Source organism: Brachyistius frenatus, unplaced genomic scaffold (genome assembly GCF_029030835.1).
Source record: "Brachyistius frenatus isolate BFR_SWC_R1_liver_20210118 unplaced genomic scaffold, ASM2903083v1 Contig_231, whole genome shotgun sequence".
NCBI lineage: Eukaryota > Metazoa > Chordata > Actinopteri > Embiotocidae > Brachyistius > Brachyistius frenatus.
The window spans coordinates 413,753-435,690 of NW_027210830.1; the positions used below are offsets into that span (position 1 = coordinate 413,753).

The window sequence follows — 21,938 nt, forward strand, 5'->3', positions numbered from 1 at the left end:
TAGTACTTTTCATCGGAGGTGGTTGCGCAACATTTGATGTCTTTTCAGCCTGAAAACGCAGCAGAAACAATCTGGTGGTTTTTTTGTTGTTGTAAATAACACTTTATTTATAGGCTTCTCGCACATTGGGCAGGGTTCAGATCGAACACGCCGACAGATCAGTTCAAAAAGAAAATACTAGTCGGGTCTGCACAGCGATGCACGTTTTCTTTTAAGAAAAAAGATCTTTTTCTTCTGGAGAAGAAAAACAATCGTCCGAGTTGGATGACAAACATCTAAAGAAACTAAAAAGAAAAATCAAACAACAAACAGAAATGTAAAATGTCCAGTCTGAGAATTCATGAGCCGGTCGGAGTACATCCGATTGGTTCTGTCCCCGTCTCAGAGGGGCGTGGTCGGGGTGGAGGCGGTGGTCGGCACGGTGACCGGGTGCAGCCCCAAGTCCAGGGACGGGGTCTCCTCTGGAGGCGGTGGGCTCTTCTTCTGGGCCTCCAGCTTCTCCGTCAGCTGGGTGTACAGCTCCTTCAGAGGCTCGCTGCACTGCGGTCGCCAAGGAGACGAGACCACACACACACACACACACACACACACACACACACACACACACACACACACACACACACACACACACACACGTTTTTAATCTCCTTATACTCAACATTTAATTTAGCGTGCATTTATAATTTCTCCTGGTTGTTTGGGATCAGTTCGACCACAGAAGTACACAAATTAAGCATCGTCTTTGAACAGGAAGTAGTTGTTGGAAAAAAAAAAGATGTCCTCGTGGGGACAGTGGGTTTATTTTACTGTGTAAAAATATCAAAAACAAAAGTATAAAAGTGTTTTTATTTCACTGCATGAATGTGGCCGTGGTGCAAAAACAAGACTGCAACTCTTCTAAAGTCCTTGTGATTCGCTCAACGTTTTGCGACTCTATAAATCTACCTCGCTGAAAATCTTTCATATCAGAATATAAATAAAGGAAGTGACCATATTTGGACGAGTTGGGGGAGGAGCCAGCGGTGGATCTGACCGATTTGATCGGAAACCTGACGATACTACGTCCCGCCCACTGATAGCTGTAACCTGACTGCACCACAGGCCTGTCAATCAAACAGACACGCCCCCAAAACAGGTCTTCTTGAATCTTCTTTTCTAATGAATGAGGGATTATTTTCAGATGGACCTCCAGAAAACTAAGAAGAAGGAGTGACTTTAGCTAACAACACCGAGATAACTGATGGACACATTTTATTCACTTTGGATTTGATGAGAGAAGTTGAATGGGAGTCTATGGAGCCGGAGGCTTTTTGGAGCCGACCTCTAGTGGCACTCGGCGGTATTGCAGCTGAAGACACTTCTGGATCGGAACCATTTTTTTTTTAGACCCGGAAAATACAAACGTTATTAAGCTTAAGTTAAGTTTCAACCATACAGTTTTAAAAGCTTATTCTCTTCATCCTGACGAGTATATTGTTCCTTTTTTGCCCCTTTTCATGTTAACAAACATGTTGAAGGTGCAGCAGATTCTTTGAGTTCCACTTGCTGTGGTTTCCTGTCCGTCTGACGTATTATCAGGCTGATTAAAGTTTAGGGTTGATGGTGTTTGAAGATAAACAGTTTATCAAGACAAACAGCCGCCAGATGAAGAACAACATGAATGTAAAGTCTGAGAGCCTCTTTACTGTACTCATATCACTATTTTTTTTATTTCTTTACAACTGACTGTTCTTGTTTTTAACACATGAAACGTTTGGTTTCATCGGATTCATCGCGACAACATAGAAAACTTCCTGAAGCGGCTTTATCAAGTGTTTTAAAATCTGTATTTGTATAAATTACTCCTGTTTTTATTTTATTTTGAAAGGCCAAGATGAACGTAGAAAATGAAGCCAAACCTGTTTTGGAGGTTCCAGAGTTTTCATCAAGGTTTCCACGACCGTCGGCAGCACCTTGTGGTGGAGATGCAGCAGCATGCGCAGCGCGTGTCGGTGGACGTTTTCTTTACTGGAAAAAAAAACAAACAAAACATTCACACAGTAAAACAAGAAGAAGGAAAATAGTTTGAACTCGACGTGATGAGGAAAAAGTTCGGAGAGAGTTTTCCTGTTGAACGCAGCGCAGCAGGAAGCATTCGGTGTCGTTCCTCCAGACTCAGACGGTCTGAGGGTTGTTAGCTGGTTTTGAACTTTAGTCAAGCTGGTTTGTGGCAAAAGTTTTTTTGGCAGTTAGCTTTTCTAAAGTCGGCTCGTAGTCATCGGATAAAAAAAAAAAAAAGGACCCACCTGGAGAAAGACGTGAGGAGAAAACCGTCGAAGACGACGGAGCAGAACTCCTCCGACCCAAACTCGTCGGAGAGGAGGGTGAGGTGCCCCGTCAGCAGGTGGAGGAAGATGTCGCCGAACGCCATGTCGTTGTACGTCTCCACTGCGGACGGACGTTTAGTTTAAGAAACTTTTGTCAATAAACAAATCAAGAAATGTTCGGAGCCCGGTTGGACGGCTCACCGAGAGCCGGCAGCAGCCTCTGCAAGGCGTTCTTGTTCCTCAGCTTGGCGATGTGGAGGACGTAGTAGAGCCCCATCTCACAGGCCACCCGGTTGTCCTGCAGGTATCTGAGAGGCAAAAAGAAAACTCAGTCATATTTGATCCGTTATGTCCAGTTGTAACTTCTCAGATTTCACTCATCAGTTGGATCAGAAACAGAAAAAGTTGCTAATTGAGCAAACATTTTTAGAAAATTTTACATATTTCAGGCAAATAAAATTCAGCAGAAGAATTGAACTTTCCGTCTGAAGCGGAAAGGATCAATCTGCGGGTCATTTTTGTCGAATAAGCAATTAATTTTTGCCTTTAAATGACCAGATGACTTAAAAATTAAAAATACCCCATCACAAGTTCCCAGAGCTCAACGTGCTGGAAACTCGTTGAGGAAATATTAAATATATTTAATATATATACAAAAGAGGATTTTTCTTGAGTCATAAACAGGGCGGGGTTTAAAATTAAAAAAAATTACGACACCGGTGCTTTTACTTTGAAACTTTTTTTCTGTGCTAATTTTAATAAAGTAAAGGACACCACAGATTTCAGGATAAATCCTTCTTTTTCATGTGTTTTTTTTAAGACGGGGAAAGTTTCTGTAGCTACAATTTACGGATGTTCCCTGAACGCCTCACATGCTACCGGTAGATCAGCTATCAGAAAACGCTCAAAACGAGGATAAAAAGAGTGAAACAAGATGTTTAAAGTTTAAACTGAGTAGAGGCTCGCTAATGCTGACGAGATTTACGGCAGCGTAAACAGAACAAAAGTAATGACGAGTATCAAATTTAGTACCAAACGAGAAGGAATTCTTTTGATATTTAGACGGAACCGAAGCAGTTCGGTTGGCGCCGTAAAATATCAATTATCCCCAATTTATCACAAAATCATCGATTGATATCATCGTGATGTCATAAAAATAGAAGCAACAGAAATGATAGAAAACTAAAAAAAAAAGGAGCAAAAAGTATTAAAAAAACAAAACAAAATCTCATTGTTATTTTTTTTTAAAATTCTGACACCTTTAAATCTCTTTACTGCCGACACTGAACTTACTCACATGAGAGTCAATTTCTCACCTCCTGACAGAGGAAGCTGGGCGATAACGCAACGCCTTCCTGTGAAGTCATGTGACGCCGGCGGGTTTTAGTTGTTTTGTACCTGTTGAAGGCGTCTGGCAGTGCAGTCGGGTACGACAGAGAGCTCTTCTCCTCGCTGGGCAGCTTCTGCTCCACGATGAAGGTGTGGTCGTCGACCACCACTGACATCATCGCGGGCAGGAAGCGGGTCACCACCTCCAAATCCTGAGTGGGGGTGGGGGAGGAGGGAGGGGGGGCGGGGGAGGTGGACAGGAAGACAAACTGTTGTAGTGGCAGTTTCTCTGTTTTCAGAATTTGATGACCTATAATGAAGAAAACAGTCTCCTTCTTCCTGTTGTCATGGTAACGAAGGGCTTCATCAATAGTAGTTTTTAAGTTTGAAACTTTAACATCTTGGCTTTTCTTTTTGAAGTTGTCGTTTTTGAGCCGAAGCGTTTGAAACGTTGATTTCCAGCATGTTTTGCCTTCGTTAGCAGCAACAGGGCAAAAAAAAGCAACAAGTTGACTGAAGTGATTGTTGACGAAAATTACTCAGGAAACAAGTTCAGTAAAAACAGGACGTGGAGAATATTACAGTTTGATCAATTTAAACTACTCTGTGATATTTAATGACTCGGCACAAAGAAAAATAATGAAATCCTCTGACTTTAACGTGTGAAATACACTTTATGTAATTTCATTGTTTTAATCTTTGTTTTACATTTTTATTATATTTCAAGTTTCTTTTTATCTTTCTTTTAAAGAGGTGCAACATAAATAAACCTGAGTTGACTGTTTTATTTCTGAGCCTGTGATTATAAAACTTGATGATGATGATGATAATGATGATGAAGATACACGCACCAGACGAGGCTCCTTGAAGACCTGGCTGTCAATCATGTCCCACGCTCCCTGTCCCAGAGACAACATCCTCAGCAGCAGCATCAGGTCTGGACTGTCCTGCTCGCTCACACACACACACACACACACACACACACACACACACACACACACACACACACACACACACACACACACACACACACACACACACAACCGGGTCAGAACTGACGGTTTCCACTTCCGGGTCAAAGGTCAAACTTTTCACAGCAAAGAAACAGTGAGGAAAAAAATAAGGCGCACACAATGACACAAAAATTACAACTACGTATACAATAAAATAGGATCGATAAAAAGAATGTTTCTTGAAAAAGTAACACCAGTTGTGTGAAATAACGTGATAATAAAAGACAACATGGAAAATATTATATTTGAATAAACGGCTTGTCAAATTTTTAAATGTGCAAACAAAATTCCCTGATCATCAACGACAAAAAGAAATTACCAAAAACCTGACTTTCTATGTCTGGAAAAGTGCTTTCAAATTCCCTGACCTGTGGGAACCCTCAGAAACATCGTACACATCTGGACTCTGTTTGAAATGCTTTTAATTTGAAAGGAACATCCCTCTTCCTTTTCTTCACTGCACTGTTTGCTCTGTTTGTTTTTTGTTTTTTTGCTGCATCGCTGCCACCTGCTGTCCATCAGTGGAACAGCGCCAGCAGGTGTGTGTGTGTGTGTGTGTGTGTGTGTGTGTGTGTGTGTGTGTGTGTGTGTGTGTGTGTGTGTGTGTGTGTGTGCTGCTCACTCTGGGTAACGTGTCCTGACTCAGCAGCTCCTGCAGGTTCCTCATGATGCTCAGAACCAGCGTGTTGCAGGCGAACGGGTCGCACAGGATCATGGACAGATCGCTGGAAGGCACAAAAAAGAATAATCAAATAAAGAATAAAAAAAATCAGCTCATACATTCATCGCGGATCGATAACCGATAAACTAAAACCGTGTGTTTTACCCGAGGACCTGCTCCTGCCCCTTCTTCACCCCGTCCAGGAAGCCCTGCAGCTCTCTGGCTCGCTTCCCGTCCACAAACTTCTCCCGGATGCAGGCGTCTAAACACCAAGTGAACTGTGGAGAGAAGAAAGAAAACACGTAACGCAGAGCTGGAACACGGGAGGTGTGTGTGTGTGTGTGTGTGTGTGTGTGTGTGTGTGTGTGTGTGTGTGTGTGTGTGTGTGTGTGTGTGTGTGTGTGTGTGTGGTGCTCACCTTGTGGCAGGGGTCCACGGAGCAGATCTCGCTGATGTCCAGGTCGTGCAGGGACATGAGAAGCTCCGCCCTCAGCGTGCAGTAGTGGACGTTTCGCGTGCGCAGGAAGAGCGTGCGCAGGAACTGCAGCACCATGTCGTACAGCTTCACGTTCTTCCCGATCATCTGGGTCAGCTTCAGGACCACCTGGGAGACCACGCAAAGGGGTTTAATGACGCCCGAAGGGTGGAGGAGGGGGGGATGGGCGGGGGGGTCGTTATTATCTCAGATGCGTTCGAGGGAACGAATAAAAAAAAAACGAGACTCGCCTCGCCTTGGCGGCGTGTTTTGGGCGACGGGCTGAAGAAGTTGTGCAGGATGGAGAGGTCGCTGCTGAACAGCGCCGCCTCCTTCTCCACGATGTACTGCTTCAGGAGAGGAGACACCTCGTCCCCGAACAGAGCCTGGTTGTCCTGCCAGATCTGACGCTTCACCTCCACCGCGCACACCTTGTACAGATCCTTGTCGGCCATCACCATCTTCAGCTTCTTCTCCGGCACCTTGCGGGAAGGAAGGAGCACGCGATGAAGACCGAGAGAACACGTGGAAAAAAATACGGTTCCTGAACTGTCATTTTGTATTATTGCTATAAGTGACGGACGTTCCCTAAACGCCTCACCTGGAAGTTATCTCGTTGCTATAATTTACGGATGTTCCCTAAACGCCTCACGTGGAAGTTACACCGTGTATGTAGAATAACAACAGGAACACTCTCCCAACTTATTGATCTTAGAGATGTTGCACTACTTCGGTTTGTAAAACACGTTAACAGACTGTCGGCGGCGTTACTGATTAAACGTAGATGTTTTCGGTCGACACGCCCACCTTGGGAAGATGCTTGAGCACCTGCATCACCACCGGCTGGATGGACGGCATCTTAACGAGAGGAAAGCTCTTCTCCAGCAGCTCCTCCAGCTTCCCGTATCTGCAAAAAACCGACGGACGGTAAATAAAAACCCGAGCCGACTTCCCGACGTCGTCACGAAACGCCGCCGACCGCAAACCCACCTGTCCTCGTCCTTCCCCTCCGCGATGGTGGCGACCCGCTCCATCAGCTTGTCCCGCAGCTCGTCGAACACGGACTGGTGGAACTCCAGCCGAGGCGTCCCGTGGAGGTCGAGGAAGGGAAGAGCCGACTGCAGCGTCGGCAGCAGGATGCCGTTTTCCATCTGCGGTCATGAACGCATCACAGACTCGTCAGGGATTCAAATCGGATGAATACGTTCTGTATATTCAGATATTAGATATTGATTAAGATATTCATCTGCCAGTCGGAGGAAGGACGGAGCCCATCATAAATATTTGGACTTTAAACTGAAAACTAGACTTGAAAATAAAGAATTAAACAAACAAACATGAACTGACTCATTCAAAACGGTTTAAAACTGGTTCCTGAACTATAACTTCTATGATACCGATTACATAAATAAATGCTACAAATCTTCACATCACCTTGTAGTTATCTAGGTGCCTACAATTTAGCGATGTCCCCTGAACGCCTCACATGCAGGTTACAGCTAGATGCTTTAATTTACGGATTTCCACTTAACGCCTCGTGCAGAATATAGCCAGCTCGAAATAGAAATTTACAAAGGTTCCATAAACGCCTCACAAAGAAGTTACCTCACATTTAGCTCACAGCTAGAAGGTATAATTTACTGATGTTTCCTGAACGCCTCACCCGGAAGTGCTCTCCTACGGTAAATACTGAAGCTGAGATGTTCTTCTGCGTAAACGTTGCAAAAGTTGAGCGTTTTAAAATGAAAGCAGTGATTCAGCCTCGGTGTCGACGCTTGGTGCCGAATGAAAAAGACGTTTTCACGCTATAAAGTATTAAAAACACTTCGGCCGGTGCCATAAAAGCATCAAAGCCACGATTCATGTTTTCAGGTTTGTCTTTCATTTGTAAACAAACATCAGAGACACGCAGCTCGCTGCAAACAGCTGCAAACAGCTGCAAACAGCAGCTTTGACTTTATTTACATCGTTTTTGGGACCAAGTAGGTTTATAGGCTGTTATTGTAAATGTAAACAAACCGTTTCTAATTCACAGTTTAGTAAATAAATACATAAAACCACCGTGAAACGTGTCGGTACCTGGAACTGGTCGATGGCTTTCAGCGGCTCCGTGCAGTTGGTGAGAGTTTCCTTCAGGTCCTCTCCGTTAGAGATCCCGAGCTCAGGCAGCCCCGCGAACATCGTTCCGCTTTAATCATCAATCTAAGAATGTTTAAAATAAATAAATGAATTAATTACTCTTACGTGAATTCTGCAGCAGGAAAAAGGAGCGCGCTCACTCGCAGCAAAACACACCGATTATATTTAAGATTTCCGCTGTCGAGAGGGACACTTCCTGTGTGGTCACTGTCGTCAGCAGTCCGTCAGAAACACCGCCGACAAAAACAGTTCCGCGGTGTAACGACGCTCAGAGTGGAAACGGAGTAAAAACGGCTCGTTGCTGTTGCGTTCAGATTTTTCTTTCTTTTCCTTTGTTGTTATATAAATGAAAAATAAAAATCTGTTCTTAAATAATAATAATTTGATTCCACCGATTTCTTTAATGGTAGTTTTAACTGACTCAGACGGTGTAGTCATGGCAACCAGTGGGAAATTTAAAAAAATATTTTGGCGGGAAGCCAAAATCATCTAAAAAAAAAAAAAAGAAAAAGAAAAGGGTTATTCCCAAAATACTTTTTTTTTAAATTTTTTTTTAATTTTTTATAAATCAGTAGCTTATGAAGTTGGTGTTTTTAATGTGAAATGAGCTCAGGTTAAAAATGCACACATTAAGAATAACTTAAGTAAATAAAAAGAAAAGAAAAGTGTGCAATTATCTTGTGTATAAAGTTAATAATTAATAGATAGCTTCACCATATACGTTGTGTTTTGTGTGTTTGTGCACCAGGGCAGAAATTGAAATGAACTCAAATAAAAAAGGATGAATGTAGGATTCAGATAGTTGGCTAAATGTGTAAATATAATTATTTTTTTGTCTTTAGGAGATTTCTTGTGATTTTTTTTTGCCCTTTATTTCCTGTGCTGATATCAAGAAGCTTTAGTCGACCCTCATCATTTTCCAACATCTTTTTTTGTTCTCGTTTAATTTTAAATATCAGATTTATTCAGGGCATTAATCGGCTGGAAGGCAAGGTAAGTTTATTGGTACAGTACATTTCAACAAGGCAATTCAAAGTGTGTTAAAAGCATCTAAACATCAGGCAAAAAACACAACACTTAAAAACAGCGATTTAAACAGGAAAATAAATGAAATAAAAAAAACAAAAAATAGGATAATGCATTACAGTGCAGTGTAATACATAAAACAAATCCCACCACAGATAATAATAATAATAATAAATTGTATTTGATTAGCGCTTTTCAAGATACTCAAAGACACTTTGCAGGTCAAAATGATCAAAACAACAAAAATAATAAAATAAAAAATAAGAAATCACATTAAAATCGACTGATAACAGAAGTAAAACAAATTGGAAAATATGCCAGTTATGGCATGTTAGTGATTTCAATTACAACTGTGCATGAAAATTTAAAAAAAAAAAAGTCATATAAAAAACCCTTCAGTTTAATTTCACACGTTAAAATAAGTTTGGGGAATATATGGCAATAAATTGGCACAGGATGTAATCATGCCATGTTGTCAGAAACTGCACTTAAAAAAAAGAAGAAAGCGAAACATCTTAAAAAGGCAGCCTCCATCTTACACCAATCCACTTGGCAGGGTTCTTATTTGTTGAATTGTTCTCACCAAGCTGACCAGCGCCAAGACCAGGAGGACGATGAAGAGGCAGAGGAGGCAGGTCCAGTTCCCCACGGGACCGGCCTTCATGTGCCTCAGACCCTCTGCCGGAACCAGGTTGCTCTTAATCAGCATGTAACCCAAAGCCCAGCCGACAGATGTTTTCTCCACCTGACAACACGGAGGCGCCGGCCAATGAAATCACAGAAAACACTTTCTGATTTAAAAAAATAACAAATAAAATAAAAAAGATGCAATTCTTACATTTTTCTTGAACGTGATGGCTGATAAGTCGTTGAAGCGGTATCCCCGCTCCAGCAGGACCTGGACGTAGTTGGCCATAGCGCAGACGTTCATCATGTACGTCTCGGGCTGCTTCGTCTTTTCCATCATCTGTGAGCGGAAACCACAGCGGGTTCATGTTTCTTATTCAAAAACCTTAAAATCCCTCTACGGTCACGACAGGATGTTTTCTATAATCCGTTATCGGTAATCAAACTTTAGATTCTGAGCAGATGTGATCGAAGTTTAAAATACGCTCGAGAGGCCGTAAATCATTTTTCCTCTTCGGCCACCAAAACCTGGAAAAATACTTTTAATTTTTTTTATTTGGTAGATTAAAATGCACAAGATAGCGTTTCAGTAAAATAGGAAGTGACCATATTTGGACGAGCTGGGGGGAGGAGCCATCAGTGGATCTGACTGAACACTTTTATATCCAGTCAGTCCACAGAAAATAAATTAAATGATGATCTGAAACAGAAAACACCACCAAGGTGTGTTTAAAAAAAAAAAAAAAAAAAAAAAAAAATTAGCTACACCACAAAGCGTGGATAATTTATGTTTATATAAAAAAACAAAAATATTGGGGAATTATTATTAGAGGTGCCTTCCATTGAAATCTCTCAGATCTGCTGTAGATCTTGTATTGAACTCTGACTCCATTTTGTATTTTTTCCAGGTATCATGGCTGGAAAGTACCTCGGAGATGTTCATCTTGCAGACTTGCCGGGTCGCCGCCTCCATTCTACTGAAAGATGTGATGGAGCTGTTGGAGAGGCTGCTGATGTAGTTGTGAGTGTAGTAATAAGCAGAGAACGCCTGTAGGGGGAGCAATAGGAGACGCTAATAACTGAAAGCAGAGCTGATGATGGAAACCAATGCAAGTCATCTAAAAACGTGTCTCTCACCAAGAAGCGTCCGCTCACGCTGGGCTGGAAGACGCCGTTGAAGGAGCACTTGGAGAACGAGCAGTTGTCGAAGGAGAACAGCGTCGTCACGTTGTTCAGGCAGCTCTGGTAGTCTCCTGTGCCCTCGACCGTTACCGTCGTACCGGGGTCGAACCGCGCCGGTCTTAACGTCTTCGTACACGGAGAATCGAAGACGTCCTTCCCGAGCTTGATCGACTGGATGAACCGTTTCGGGTAACACGGGTGGTACAGTCTGAGCGGCACACCTTGATTCTGAAAACAAGGATTATTTTCTCTGGATTAATTTACTGGAGCCTTTTTAAAAATTGTCTTTTTTTTAATGTTCGAGTAACCAACGTAGACAAGTCAAGATGTTGGTTTTGAAATAAGCCAACGACAGCGGCTGGTGGTATCAATACTGACCAAATACATCCATTATTTCTAGCTTTTTCTCATTAAATTCATATCCAAAAACAATTTCTAAACTTAACAGGCTCCACTCGTTCTTTTCGGGAATGGGTTGGCAGTTTGGTAAACTTACTAGCTTTGACCCCCGAGTTAGAATACGACCGATTTATGGTACCAAACAGTTTCACGGCAAGCAGCAGTGACCGGTGTACCACAGGGATCTATTACAAGACCCTTTTCATTTTGTCATCATTGCAGGATTGTTGAGGCGGTTGAGACTCCAGAAAGGTGCCAGTAGCTCGAGTTTGTTACCTTTGAATGGGACTAGACTCCCCATCTAGTATTTATGCTGAGCTAACTGGCTCCACCTTCATATTTAATGACTTTAGTGTATCAGATCCCCCCCCCTCCCCAAAATGTCATGCAGCTTTGGTTCAAGCATCCCAATGGTACCTTGATAAGATGAGCCAGCAGTTTCCTCATGACCTGGTCTTTGCCGTAACACAGGAAGCTCTGTGTGTAGAGTTTGTAGATTTGTCCATAAAGCTTCAGCTCCATCCCATTGTCCTGATTGAGAATCGGTTCGGAAGTCTGAAAGGTAATCTGAGTGGACGCTCCACCCAAATCCAAAGCGCCGACCGTGTCTCTGTCGGGATTCAGCCAGCGCCCCACGAAACCGTACTGAGAGACAACAAGGGACACAGCAAGACAAAGAGTTTGATCTGATGTAGGTGGATAACGTTCACAGAACAGAGTTTACTCGGGTGGAAACATTTAACCAAAAGCACATAATTCCTATGACAGCTCACAATCAAAAAAATGGGACAAACATGAGGTCACAATGACCTTTGACCCCCCCTCAAAAAATCAAATCAGTTCATCTTTGGGACCAAGTGAAAATTTAAGCCAAGTTAGACGAAAATCCCTAAAGACGTTCTCGAGATATCGCGTTGATGGGAAGGACAGATGGGACAATCTTGAAGTCACAGTAACCTGACAGTTTCAACTATGATCTAAAAGCTTTCATCGGTTCGTGACGTCGGCTGGCGGGTCAGGACACGCCGCTGTTGGCTGTATAGCTTCCAGCCATTTCAGATCTGGCGTTAACAGGTGTCCCTCCGGGTGATCCGATCGCAAGTGGACGGCATGAAGTTTGAAGGTAGCGAAGATGCATTTCTATCCGATGTGCTCAGAAACATTTGGATTTAATCTGGGACGTATTTTAGCCAAATTTCTTTTAGCAACGTGAACACCAATGTGTCCCAGGACCACCTACTCAACAAGAAATATTAGAGCTGTCCACTTGAAATCGGATCGGCCGGAGGACACGTTAACACCAGGTCTGAACGGGGCCCCAAAAAGTCAAGAGCTCACTTTGATGAAGTTCTCCAGCAGGTAGTTGACCGTGACCCAACCGTACGCGCCCTCCGCCTGCCCGCTCAGGATGGCGGCCTCTTCGAAGCGGAACGGGTAAGACCGCAGCTTTTCGTTCACTTCCCGCATCACCTGCTGGGACTCTGTGACGTTCACGTCACTATTAAAAACACAAGAAAGAGTTCAAACAGAATATTAAAAGCCAGGATCCGTGTCAGATGCTACACATGCGTATTTGATAAGGAGCGAGGTGCTCTGGTAATATCTGGCGTTAAGGGAACTGTTGTACTAACGTCAGTAGCCTCATGCCCGCGGTCGCTCCCAGGCTGAGGGGCGTCTGGTGGTGCCTGGATTTGGGGATGTCCCTCACGGCCTGGTCCAGGCAGAGCCCCAGACTCTTTGCTGCACCACCGGGAACACCCGCATAGCTGGATATCCCTCCGCCTGAACAGAAAGTAGTTCCGCTTTAAAACAACAACAAAAAAAGGAACCCAAGCCGACCTTCTCCAAAAAACTGGACTTCCGTGTCTTAAAGGATGAACTTTAGGTTTCTATGGAAACTCTGAAAACAAACCGGAGTAAGAAGGAGAACCGGACAATCAGTAAGCTGGCACGACCCGGAGGTCAAGAAGCAGACCAAACGTCTTGCGCAAGATAAAGCAGCTCTATGCCAATTCTTTTTCTGTCAGACGACATTGTGGAAGTGAAAGCGAGCGTCTTCACCCCTAGGACATGTCTTCACCACCAGGACACGTCCTCACCACCAGGACACGTCAACCGAAGGTCAACCGAAGGTCAACCGGAGGTCAACCGACAGCTCAAAACAAAGCGCCAACGTTTTCCACTCACCTCTTGTCATATTTCTTCAGATATTCTTTACAATATCTCAGAGATGGTTTTTGCTTTTATTGCTGCTATTTTTTTATAACGCTGTTAGCATCAGAAATTAAATATGCAGCACGTTGTGACGAAGATGTTTGAGACCATGATGGCGTTCCCATATTGCTAACCAGGCTAACCGTTACTCGTTTTAAACCAAGCAAACGCTTTAGCGGAGCTGTGACTACATGTTTCTTAAAGTGTTGTTGGCTTTGGGCAAAACAAAACAAATATTCAGCTTTTAAAATAATAAAAAAGAAAAATACTTTTGACTGCGAAAGGTCACATGACCAGATGAGCGCACTTCCTGCTTTCACCTCGGGAAGGTGGCGGTAATTAAAGCTGCAGATATGTTAGCGTGCGACGCGTTCAAATGTTACGTTATTCAAAACTACCCAGGTTGAAATTCAAGTACGTCATTTGGAGAACAGCTGATATATTTTTTCCTTCAAAAAAGGAAGTAAAACAGCGAGTTAAGAGATAGAACGATTGTATTCGGCACATTTATTTGTATATATTTAGATAATTATACTCCTGCATAAATATTTTGCATCATAAAGGGTGTTAATTTAACAACAGTCACTGCTCTAACTGGGTATATAAAATCTAGTACTTCAAGTTAACCAACATTTATAAAAAAAAAACAACAACAACAACTCAAGGACTAAAAAGTAAAAATGCATGCACTCAAATTAAAGAGGTCAAAGGTCGTTCTCAGAGTTTAATTAGAGGCGGTCACCTTTCATGTGACACTGGCTGTGCTGGGTGACGATGCCGGTGCCGTTCTGCTTCTCGGCCGGCCATTTGTAGACGTACATGGCGGTGTGGGAGGAGCCTGCGTCCAACACGATGCCATACTGGAAACACGCAATATATAAAAAAAACAACCTCATTTTATACATGAATAACTTGAACCGTTATCCCTCCGATAAACTGCTCTGCTGACGGATCATTGAGCTGATGAGATAAAAAGGGAGAATATTTTCTTCTCATGTCCGATCTGTGTGGGCTTGTTCTGTTTAGTTAACACTTAAATCTTCAATACAGTGCCGACAGGATGCGAACAAAATCCTTTGAACTTTGCAGATTCATCAAGTCGATCAGCGGTGTTGACTTTCTCTTTTTCTGAAACTTCAAAGCTTCAATTTCAATTCAAGACGAGGCATCATATTTTAGATTTAAAATCTATTTGTGCAGCCTTTTTCTTTTTAGAAACTATTTCAAAGTGTCTGTGAGGTGAAGAAAAGAAAGACCACACCGGAAGATTACCAAATAAAAAACCATTTCTTTTGTCTCTTCATCTGGCAACATCTGTCCTAACACCCTGAATCACTTCCTTCTTCAAACTACCTCTTAACCTTTGACGCTGCGTGTCGGGCGACGCAGGAAGAGCTGCAGGTTTCATAATGACCATGAAGCCGCTGCATCGACAATGAGTGAGGAAGTTTAGACAAGAACAAATAAAGCTCATCTTACAATGTACAGACTGATCTGTGTCGACATACACACACACACACACACACACACACACACACACACACACACACACACACACACACACACACACACACACACACACACACACACACACACAGCTGTAATTTCAGTGTGTTTTGAGCCCATTTGTAGTGAGATTCAGTACGAAACACCATTGATAGGGAATGCATTTAAATATTCAGAGTTTTAAAAGACAATTGCATGAAAGTAATCAAGATGGTTGAAACTTTAAAACTGCAAATTAAACTGCAATAGAATTAGAGTAACTTGTTTAATCGTGGACCTCAATTTAAACCTTAAAATGTGCAAATTACAGACAAAAAACTGGTGTCCAGAATTCACCGGGATGAACTGGTGAAATGTGCAGCTTTATTCCCATGTAACTGTTCATTTGAATACAATTTACATTTAGAACAAGAATACAATAATAACATGTAATTCCTAATATGATAAAGAAAATTTCATAAAGAATATTAAAATACCAGGGATGCCATACATTCCCAAGGTCATGTCAAGGTTAAATTTGTCCGTTTTAGATGTGCAAAAGTTTGTTTATTCAAATTAAAATGTAATAATATGTTGTTGATCTAGATCTAAGAGACAAAAGCAAAAAGATATGAGATGCACATCTTAGTGACACTTTAATTTCACTGTTAGATTTAACAGCAATGAAGTGAAGTGAAGTGAAAAAGACTGCATTTATTTACAGTATTTAACTTTTGACTGTTTGTAAAAGAAAATCTCCACATGTCCATTTTCTGTTTTGTATTTCTCAGCTGTTGAGTTGATATTAAAAAACAAAACAAGGACAATAAACTGCTCCTAAATACAAGAGACGACAAAAATAAAAAAAAAAAAAATCACTTTAAATTAGAGGAAATTCTGGAGCTCTTAGTAATTCATTAAAGTCACACTTGTCCCGTTCAGGCTCCTGTTTTCATTCAAAGCTCATGTGTGGTTCACACCTTAATTAGACCAAGCTGGAGGGACTTTATCATTAACACTAATTAAAACAAGACGCTGCTGACTATCATTAAAAAAACCGAATAATGTCACATCCATTCACAGGAAGTTAACCAAAGGCCCCTGCAGCTGCATGACAAGACATGATGTATAAAATAGTTACCATCGGTTCAGGCGGCACCTCGACCGCTTTATCCGGAAGGACCAGCAGCAGGATCCCGAGGATGGCCGCGAGCAGCAGCAGGACCGCAAGGACCGCATGGAGGTACCGAGCTCCCATTTCTGGACACTGGCCGGCAGCTCTTTGTAAAGGCGCACAAGCGCTACATGATGGGTGGGTTTTTTAAATAGTCTGACGGTTGTGGGTTTGGTCAGAGCTTTTTTGAAAGCCACTCCCCCTCACCCGTAACTTCCTGACTGGTTTTAAAGAGTATTCAGAGCAAACAGGATGCAGCTAACTGCTAGTTGGAGCCACAGAAATGAGTTTGAATAGGCCGACATGTCACAGCAGATAGTGAACAGGTGTATTAACAGTGGTGGAAGAAGTATTCAGGTCCTTTACTGAAGTAAAATAATACCTCACTGAAAATAATCCACTACAACTCCAGCAAAAGTTACTTGTTTCAAAGTAAAAGTATTTTTTTTTTTAAATTAATATAACAGCTGAATTAAAGTAATGAAAAAAAATATTTCAAGTGAACCAGATTTACTGGAAGATTCCTTGTTTTTTAGGAGCTTGTTTTCTTTTTAGAGTTAAGTGGTTCTTACAGAGCAGAAAACAACACAAACATATACGTCTTTTTATAGGATATGATGCATTACTGCAGATTAAACTGACCAACATGACATAAAACCCTCTCCACCACCTGCTGCAGGGACAGCGGAGCACTTTCTCCAAAAGATTCCTCCAGCGCCGCTGTCACAAGAACAGATACAGGAGATCATTCCCGATACAGGAGATCGTTCCAGATACAGGAGATCGTTCCTGATACAGGAGATCGTTCCTGATGCAGGAGATCATTCCAGATACAGGAGATCATTCCAGATACAGGAGATCATTCCAGATACAGGAGATCATTCCTGATACAAGAGATCATTCCAGATACAGGAGATCATTCCTGATACAGGAGATCATTCCTGATACAGGAGATCATTCCTGATACAGGAGATCATTCCAGATACAGGAGATCATTCCAGATACAGGAGATCATTCCTGATACAGGAGATCATTCCTGATACAGGAGATCATTCCCGATACAGGAGATCGTTCCAGATACAGGAGATCGTTCCTGATACAGGAGATCGTTCCTGATGCAGGAGATCATTCCAGATACAGGAGATCATTCCTGATACAGGAGATCATTCCTGATACAGGAGATCATTCCCGATACAGGAGATCGTTCCAGATACAGGAGATCGTTCCTGATACAGGAGATCATTCCTGATACAGGAGATCATTCCAGATACAGGAGATCATTCCTGATACAGGAGATCATTCCTGCCGACCACAATAAGACTCTACAATAACTCACCTCTGGCAAAATCCATCACATAACAATAACACCGTTGACTGTGTTTCTTGGTTGTTTGTATATAATATATATATATATATATATATATACTGTACTGTATATACTGTGCATTTTATATTTTATATTTTTTACTGCTATTTTATTGCTTTTCTATTATTCTATTATTATCTTATTGCTTCTGTATGCAGCTGTAGCGAAAAAATTTCCCCTCGGGGATTAATAAAGTAACTACCTAACCTAACCTAACCTAACCTAACCTAACCTAACCTAACCTAACCTAACCTAACCTAACCTAACCTAACCTAACCTAAAATAGGTCAAATCAGCAAAAACCTGTAAGAACAACAGCACTGAAATTAATCCACAAACATCATCTATAACAGTAAAACGCAGACAGGAAGCGTTTACTGCACACAGTGTACTTTTACTTTCACACTTTAAGTACATTAGGCTGATAATACAGACTTGAACTTGTAGGGGAGTATTTTTCACAGTGTCATATTTGTACTTTTACTTAAGTAAAGGGTTCTGAATACTTCATCCACCATGTAAAGCACGATAAAGTATTTGCAATCCTCTGCACACTCCAGAGGATTGTAAACAGCCAGAACACCAGACTAAATATTATTTCTTTGTTTTGAGATCTTGCGGCCTTAACTTGGCTCCTCCACTAGAGGGAGCTGCGTTCTAATTTCTGAAAGAGTTTCGAGACTGTTTTTCGCTCCCTGAGGAGTTTATTTTGATTTGACTGATGCAGAATATCACATATGTTCCCTTTATTTTAAGTGGCTGCATGTAACGAGCACATGAAGGAGAAAACGAAGGCGTTCGACATGAATACAAAACTTCTTCATGAAGTTTGCTGGTTTTTTTCTTTTTTTTTTTGGAGACAAACCGACAGCCTTCACTTTCACAGATGAACTGTTGGCATGTGCAAAAAGGGGCAATTTTATTGACACACAACAAACACGTGATAACATGCAGACGGTGAAACAGTTGTGCACAAAACTGCTTCATCTTTTAACAGCACAAAACTGTTTTTGCATTTGAAGACCACCTCGGAGGTCTAAATGGAGGCCAATCAAAAGCTTGACTGTCACTTTGACCCAAGTGTGTGTGTGTGTGTACCGAACTGTAGATGACATGGCAGCAGCAGCAGCAGCGGGTGGGTGGGGGGTATTTCTCTCTGGTTGGTGCGTGGTCCTTTTGGGGGAGGTGGGGGGGAGGGGGTGATTGCCTGAACAGAACTTTGGGAGGGGTGACACAAATGGCGTCGAGGTGAAGAGGTCGGCAACATAATTCTGAAATGCACAGATAAATCAGAAGTGTCCGGGCCCAGTGGTCCAAACAGCCACCTGATGTTTCCTTTCCAAACACCCCCCCCCCCAACCCCCCCACCCCCCATCCCCTCCCGAGAGCTTCTACACTGTAAAAAAAAAAAAAAAAAAAAAAAAAAAAAGGTCCACAGTGAAACTTTCAATGTTTATTGCTCCTCTATTATTTTGTTTGTTGCTGTTATCCAACAGTTGTTATTCGAGGCTGCAATGGTGCCGATACGGGTAACAAAGGTTGGAGTTACGTGAGTGTTAAAATCATCTCATGATGACAGTTGCTAATCTACTGGACACTAACGGGAGCCACCTATCAAGATCATTGTTTGCTAAAACACGAATAAAAAGCCTCTCAACAACTGAGATTAACTTTTGTAGTTCGGAACATGAAATATCTCAACGGCTGTTCGGTTCGTATGTTTCTGGTGGCTTTTTTTTTTAGGGTTTTCTTGCCTCTTGACTTTTTGGCAAAGTGAGACAAAAACAGCTGCAGGTTTTGTTCTTTGTGTCTCCTCTGGAGAGACTAGACTCCAGCTGTGGTCAGATCAAAAGCATCGGTGATTAGTAGTCGTTAGCTTCACAGTGAGTATAGACAGAGTTTCGCACACTCAATCATCCCCTCGAGGTGTGAACTGATGAATTAACATGATCAAGCTGCATCTATTGAGCATTTCTATTTCATCAATTACCATCCAAGGTTTCAACACCCAGAGACATTCACCTGAAGAGATTAACAGATTTGACTTTAATGGATGGAAGTTGTGAAAGTTTGAATTTGAATTGCGTCTCTTGGTATTCTCAGCTGGGTGAGCATGCCCTGAGGAGCATTAACAACCTGCCACTTGGATTTTAAAAACAACAACAAGCCAGAATCTGCATTTTTTTTTTTTTTTTTTTTTTTTTTGCAGTGTAGCGCAGCCCCTGAGAGCTTCTGCAGGCTGCCCCGGCACACTGGAGAGCCAGGGGCACTCAGAGGGCATTCACACCTTGTTAAGTTTTACAACTGGTGCATTTGTCGGTCCCGGGCCTCTATTGCCCTCCGTGACTCGGTCCCCGCTTTGAAGTGACCTCCGTCGGCCGAGGTGATGGAGAAATTTAGGGTTTTCTCTGATGAATGTGAATGCGGCCCACCATCGGGGGTGCATACGGCCCGCTGGAGAACACACGGTGTGTCAACGAGGACGGGGGTTATCTTCAGGGACAGTTTAGGGGCTTAATGTGACGTTAATTTAATTACGGTTGACTAATAGGGCTCGTAATTAGTAAGAAAGTTTGGAGTTCGCTGCTGCATGTCTTTTGCTTACAAAGCCACCGTCTTTCCCCGACCGCAGTCTGGATCTGGTCTCTGCGGTGAGCGTTCTGTACGCCCACCATCCACCCCAACCACCTCCTGCTGACTTCTAATAATGTGGGCGCTTCAAACTAAAACACTGGCCTCAGACTTTGTTGCACCGAAATGTAATTCGGAAAACAATTAGTCTGTATGGAGCGTAGTTTCTAGGAAACAGGGTTGCAGGGATAAACACAGGAGGTTCTTCTACACAACCGGTTCGAGGCAGCCGTGTCGCACCATTTTTGCACCCAGTCGTTGTAAATGAAAGGTACGAACACGGACAGGGCGACCCGGTCCGCCCAGGTAGGGATGTCTTTTTAAAGGAGCAGTTTAAACCAAAGATTTACGTTACGTTGATCTGAAACTTGATCATAAACAAACAGAATAGCGACACTCGGAGTGCTTTCATAGCTGCATTGTTTTGATCCAGACCTCCAGACTTTGTTTGTTTGTTTTGAACCCCAAAAAGCAGGTGTGAAAGGAACTTCGTAACCAAAGGACCGAAATACAGACCGTGGTCTCAAACATGAAACCGAGGTTCGGTTCGTTTGCAGTGTGAAATTACGGTTTAATATTGTCCATTTTTCACAATTTAAATGGAAAGGCTGATAACTGAAATGACAACATGCACTCGCAAAATTTTGATGCAAATTCAAAACATGAATCTCGGTTCGGAGGGAAAAAATGCCTTCACAGATTTATAAACTTAAATTTATTATTGGGACCAAAAAATATATAAATTTATTGATCTGTGAGTGGTGGCATTTCGTTTTTGTTCCCTAAAATGTTCAAAATAATTGTTTATAGTTTCCTCAAAGGGAAGAAATATGACAACTGAAGCAAGAAACCAGTCTGGAAACTTATGATTATACGGTGAGAATTTCACTCTTCAGCTTTTTGTTTACAAGTAAAACTGTTGAGAAATGTAGCTTTTAGACAAAGCTGCAAAAAGAAGACACAAATTTCATAAAAATTTAAATTTGACTGACTGATCTGAAAGATTTTTATGTCACACCTACAGATTAGTGGATTTTATAATCCACAATAATAAATGTGTTGAAGTAAAGTTGTCTTCCAAGACGTAGCTGCACTCACGGGTTGCTTCACTTTTTGTTTTGAGAGATATCCAACCCCCCTCCCCCCCCCCCCTTTTTTTTTTTTTTTTTTTTTTTTTACCTGTGCATGACAGACTGCTGTAAACTGCATGAAGGAATGCCTATTGAGGTGATTAAAGGAGCAGAAAGCAGGTGATATTTAAGAGTAGGGGGGGATTTGGTATGTGAGGACGGACTTCTTGAAACAGAAGGGGGAGAAGGGAGGGTGTGTGTGTGTGTGTGTGTGTGTGTGTGTGTGTGTGTGTGTGTGTGTGTGTGTGTGTGTGTGTGTGTGTGTGTGTTGGGAGGGAGTGGGGGGTGAAATCTCAGCCATGTTTGGAGGTGAAAGTATGAGGCTCCTGTAATCCTGCAGCACGGTGCCATCCTTTTTTCTTTTTTTTTTGACGTGCACGGCCTGCTGTTATTTGTGTCAGCCGCTCATCACTCACACATACCGCCGGCAGGAATGGATCCCAGTCGACTCGGCCTCGGTGAAAAAGCGAGCCCATTGAGCGAGGAGGGATTCGGAGGTGATCCCGGCGAGGATCGGGTTCCCGCTCTGAAGGAGAAAAAAACCCTTCTTAATATACTATAGTAGTTTTTCTGTGTTTTTTTTTTTCCTGGGAGGTTTGGGAGGTGGGCGGGAGGCACCTGAAACAGTGTTGGACCCACCTTTTTCAATATGAATGACTTTTCTTGTCAGGTCTGAATGTGGGATTAAACCCCCCTTTTTTTGGGGAGCACACCCACTTTGCAGGATTCTGGATGTGAAATAAAAGGTGGCTATTGTGTGACGGCGGCAGGCTCCTCCCCC

General features: G+C 42.4%; 2 protein-coding genes across 2 annotated transcripts; both read right to left on the minus strand.

Moving 5' to 3' along the window:
• Positions 1–78: 78 nt before the first annotated feature.
• Positions 79–8,077, minus strand: nelfb (negative elongation factor complex member B). The gene is made up of 13 exons (XM_069720077.1): positions 7,864–8,077; positions 6,775–6,935; positions 6,592–6,691; positions 6,036–6,266; positions 5,728–5,913; positions 5,475–5,587; positions 5,271–5,373; positions 4,487–4,582; positions 3,705–3,847; positions 2,508–2,614; positions 2,286–2,427; positions 1,899–2,007; positions 79–540 (listed from the first exon to the last, which is right to left on the minus strand). The coding sequence occupies exons 1-13, from the start codon at positions 7,963–7,965 to the stop codon at positions 382–384; spliced, it is 1,752 nt and encodes a 583-aa protein (XP_069576178.1). The 5' UTR covers positions 7,966–8,077; the 3' UTR covers positions 79–381.
• Positions 8,078–8,847: 770 nt separating this feature from the next.
• LOC138633680 (ectonucleoside triphosphate diphosphohydrolase 2-like) lies at positions 8,848–16,152 on the minus strand. The gene is made up of 9 exons (XM_069720057.1): positions 15,998–16,152; positions 14,114–14,231; positions 12,789–12,939; positions 12,496–12,655; positions 11,575–11,802; positions 10,714–10,986; positions 10,505–10,624; positions 9,788–9,916; positions 8,848–9,694 (listed from the first exon to the last, which is right to left on the minus strand). Exons 1-9 carry the CDS (start codon positions 16,112–16,114, stop codon positions 9,485–9,487), a joined length of 1,506 nt encoding a protein of 501 aa, XP_069576158.1. The 5' UTR covers positions 16,115–16,152; the 3' UTR covers positions 8,848–9,484.
• Positions 16,153–21,938: the final 5,786 nt, after the last annotated feature.

Excerpts from the sequence above, each read along its gene's own strand:
- nelfb (XM_069720077.1), bottom strand. The coding sequence starts at position 7,965 with ATGTTCGCGGGGCTGCCTGAGCTCGGGATCTCTAACGGAGAGGACCTG. Across the intron at positions 6,936-7,863 it reads AAGCCATCGACCAGTTCCAG|ATGGAAAACGGCATCCTGCT; the intron begins GTACCGACACGT and ends TCATGACCGCAG. Across the intron at positions 4,583-5,270 it reads GTCAGGACACGTTACCCAGA|GACAGTCCAGACCTGATGCT; the intron begins GTGAGCAGCACA and ends GTGAGCGAGCAG.
- LOC138633680 (XM_069720057.1), bottom strand. The coding sequence starts at position 16,114 with ATGGGAGCTCGGTACCTCCATGCGGTCCTTGCGGTCCTGCTGCTGCTC. Across the intron at positions 14,232-15,997 it reads AGGTGCCGCCTGAACCGATG|TATGGCATCGTGTTGGACGC; the intron begins GTAACTATTTTA and ends GCGTGTTTCCAG. Across the intron at positions 10,987-11,574 it reads TGCTGGCTCATCTTATCAAG|AATCAAGGTGTGCCGCTCAG; the intron begins GTACCATTGGGA and ends CCTTGTTTTCAG.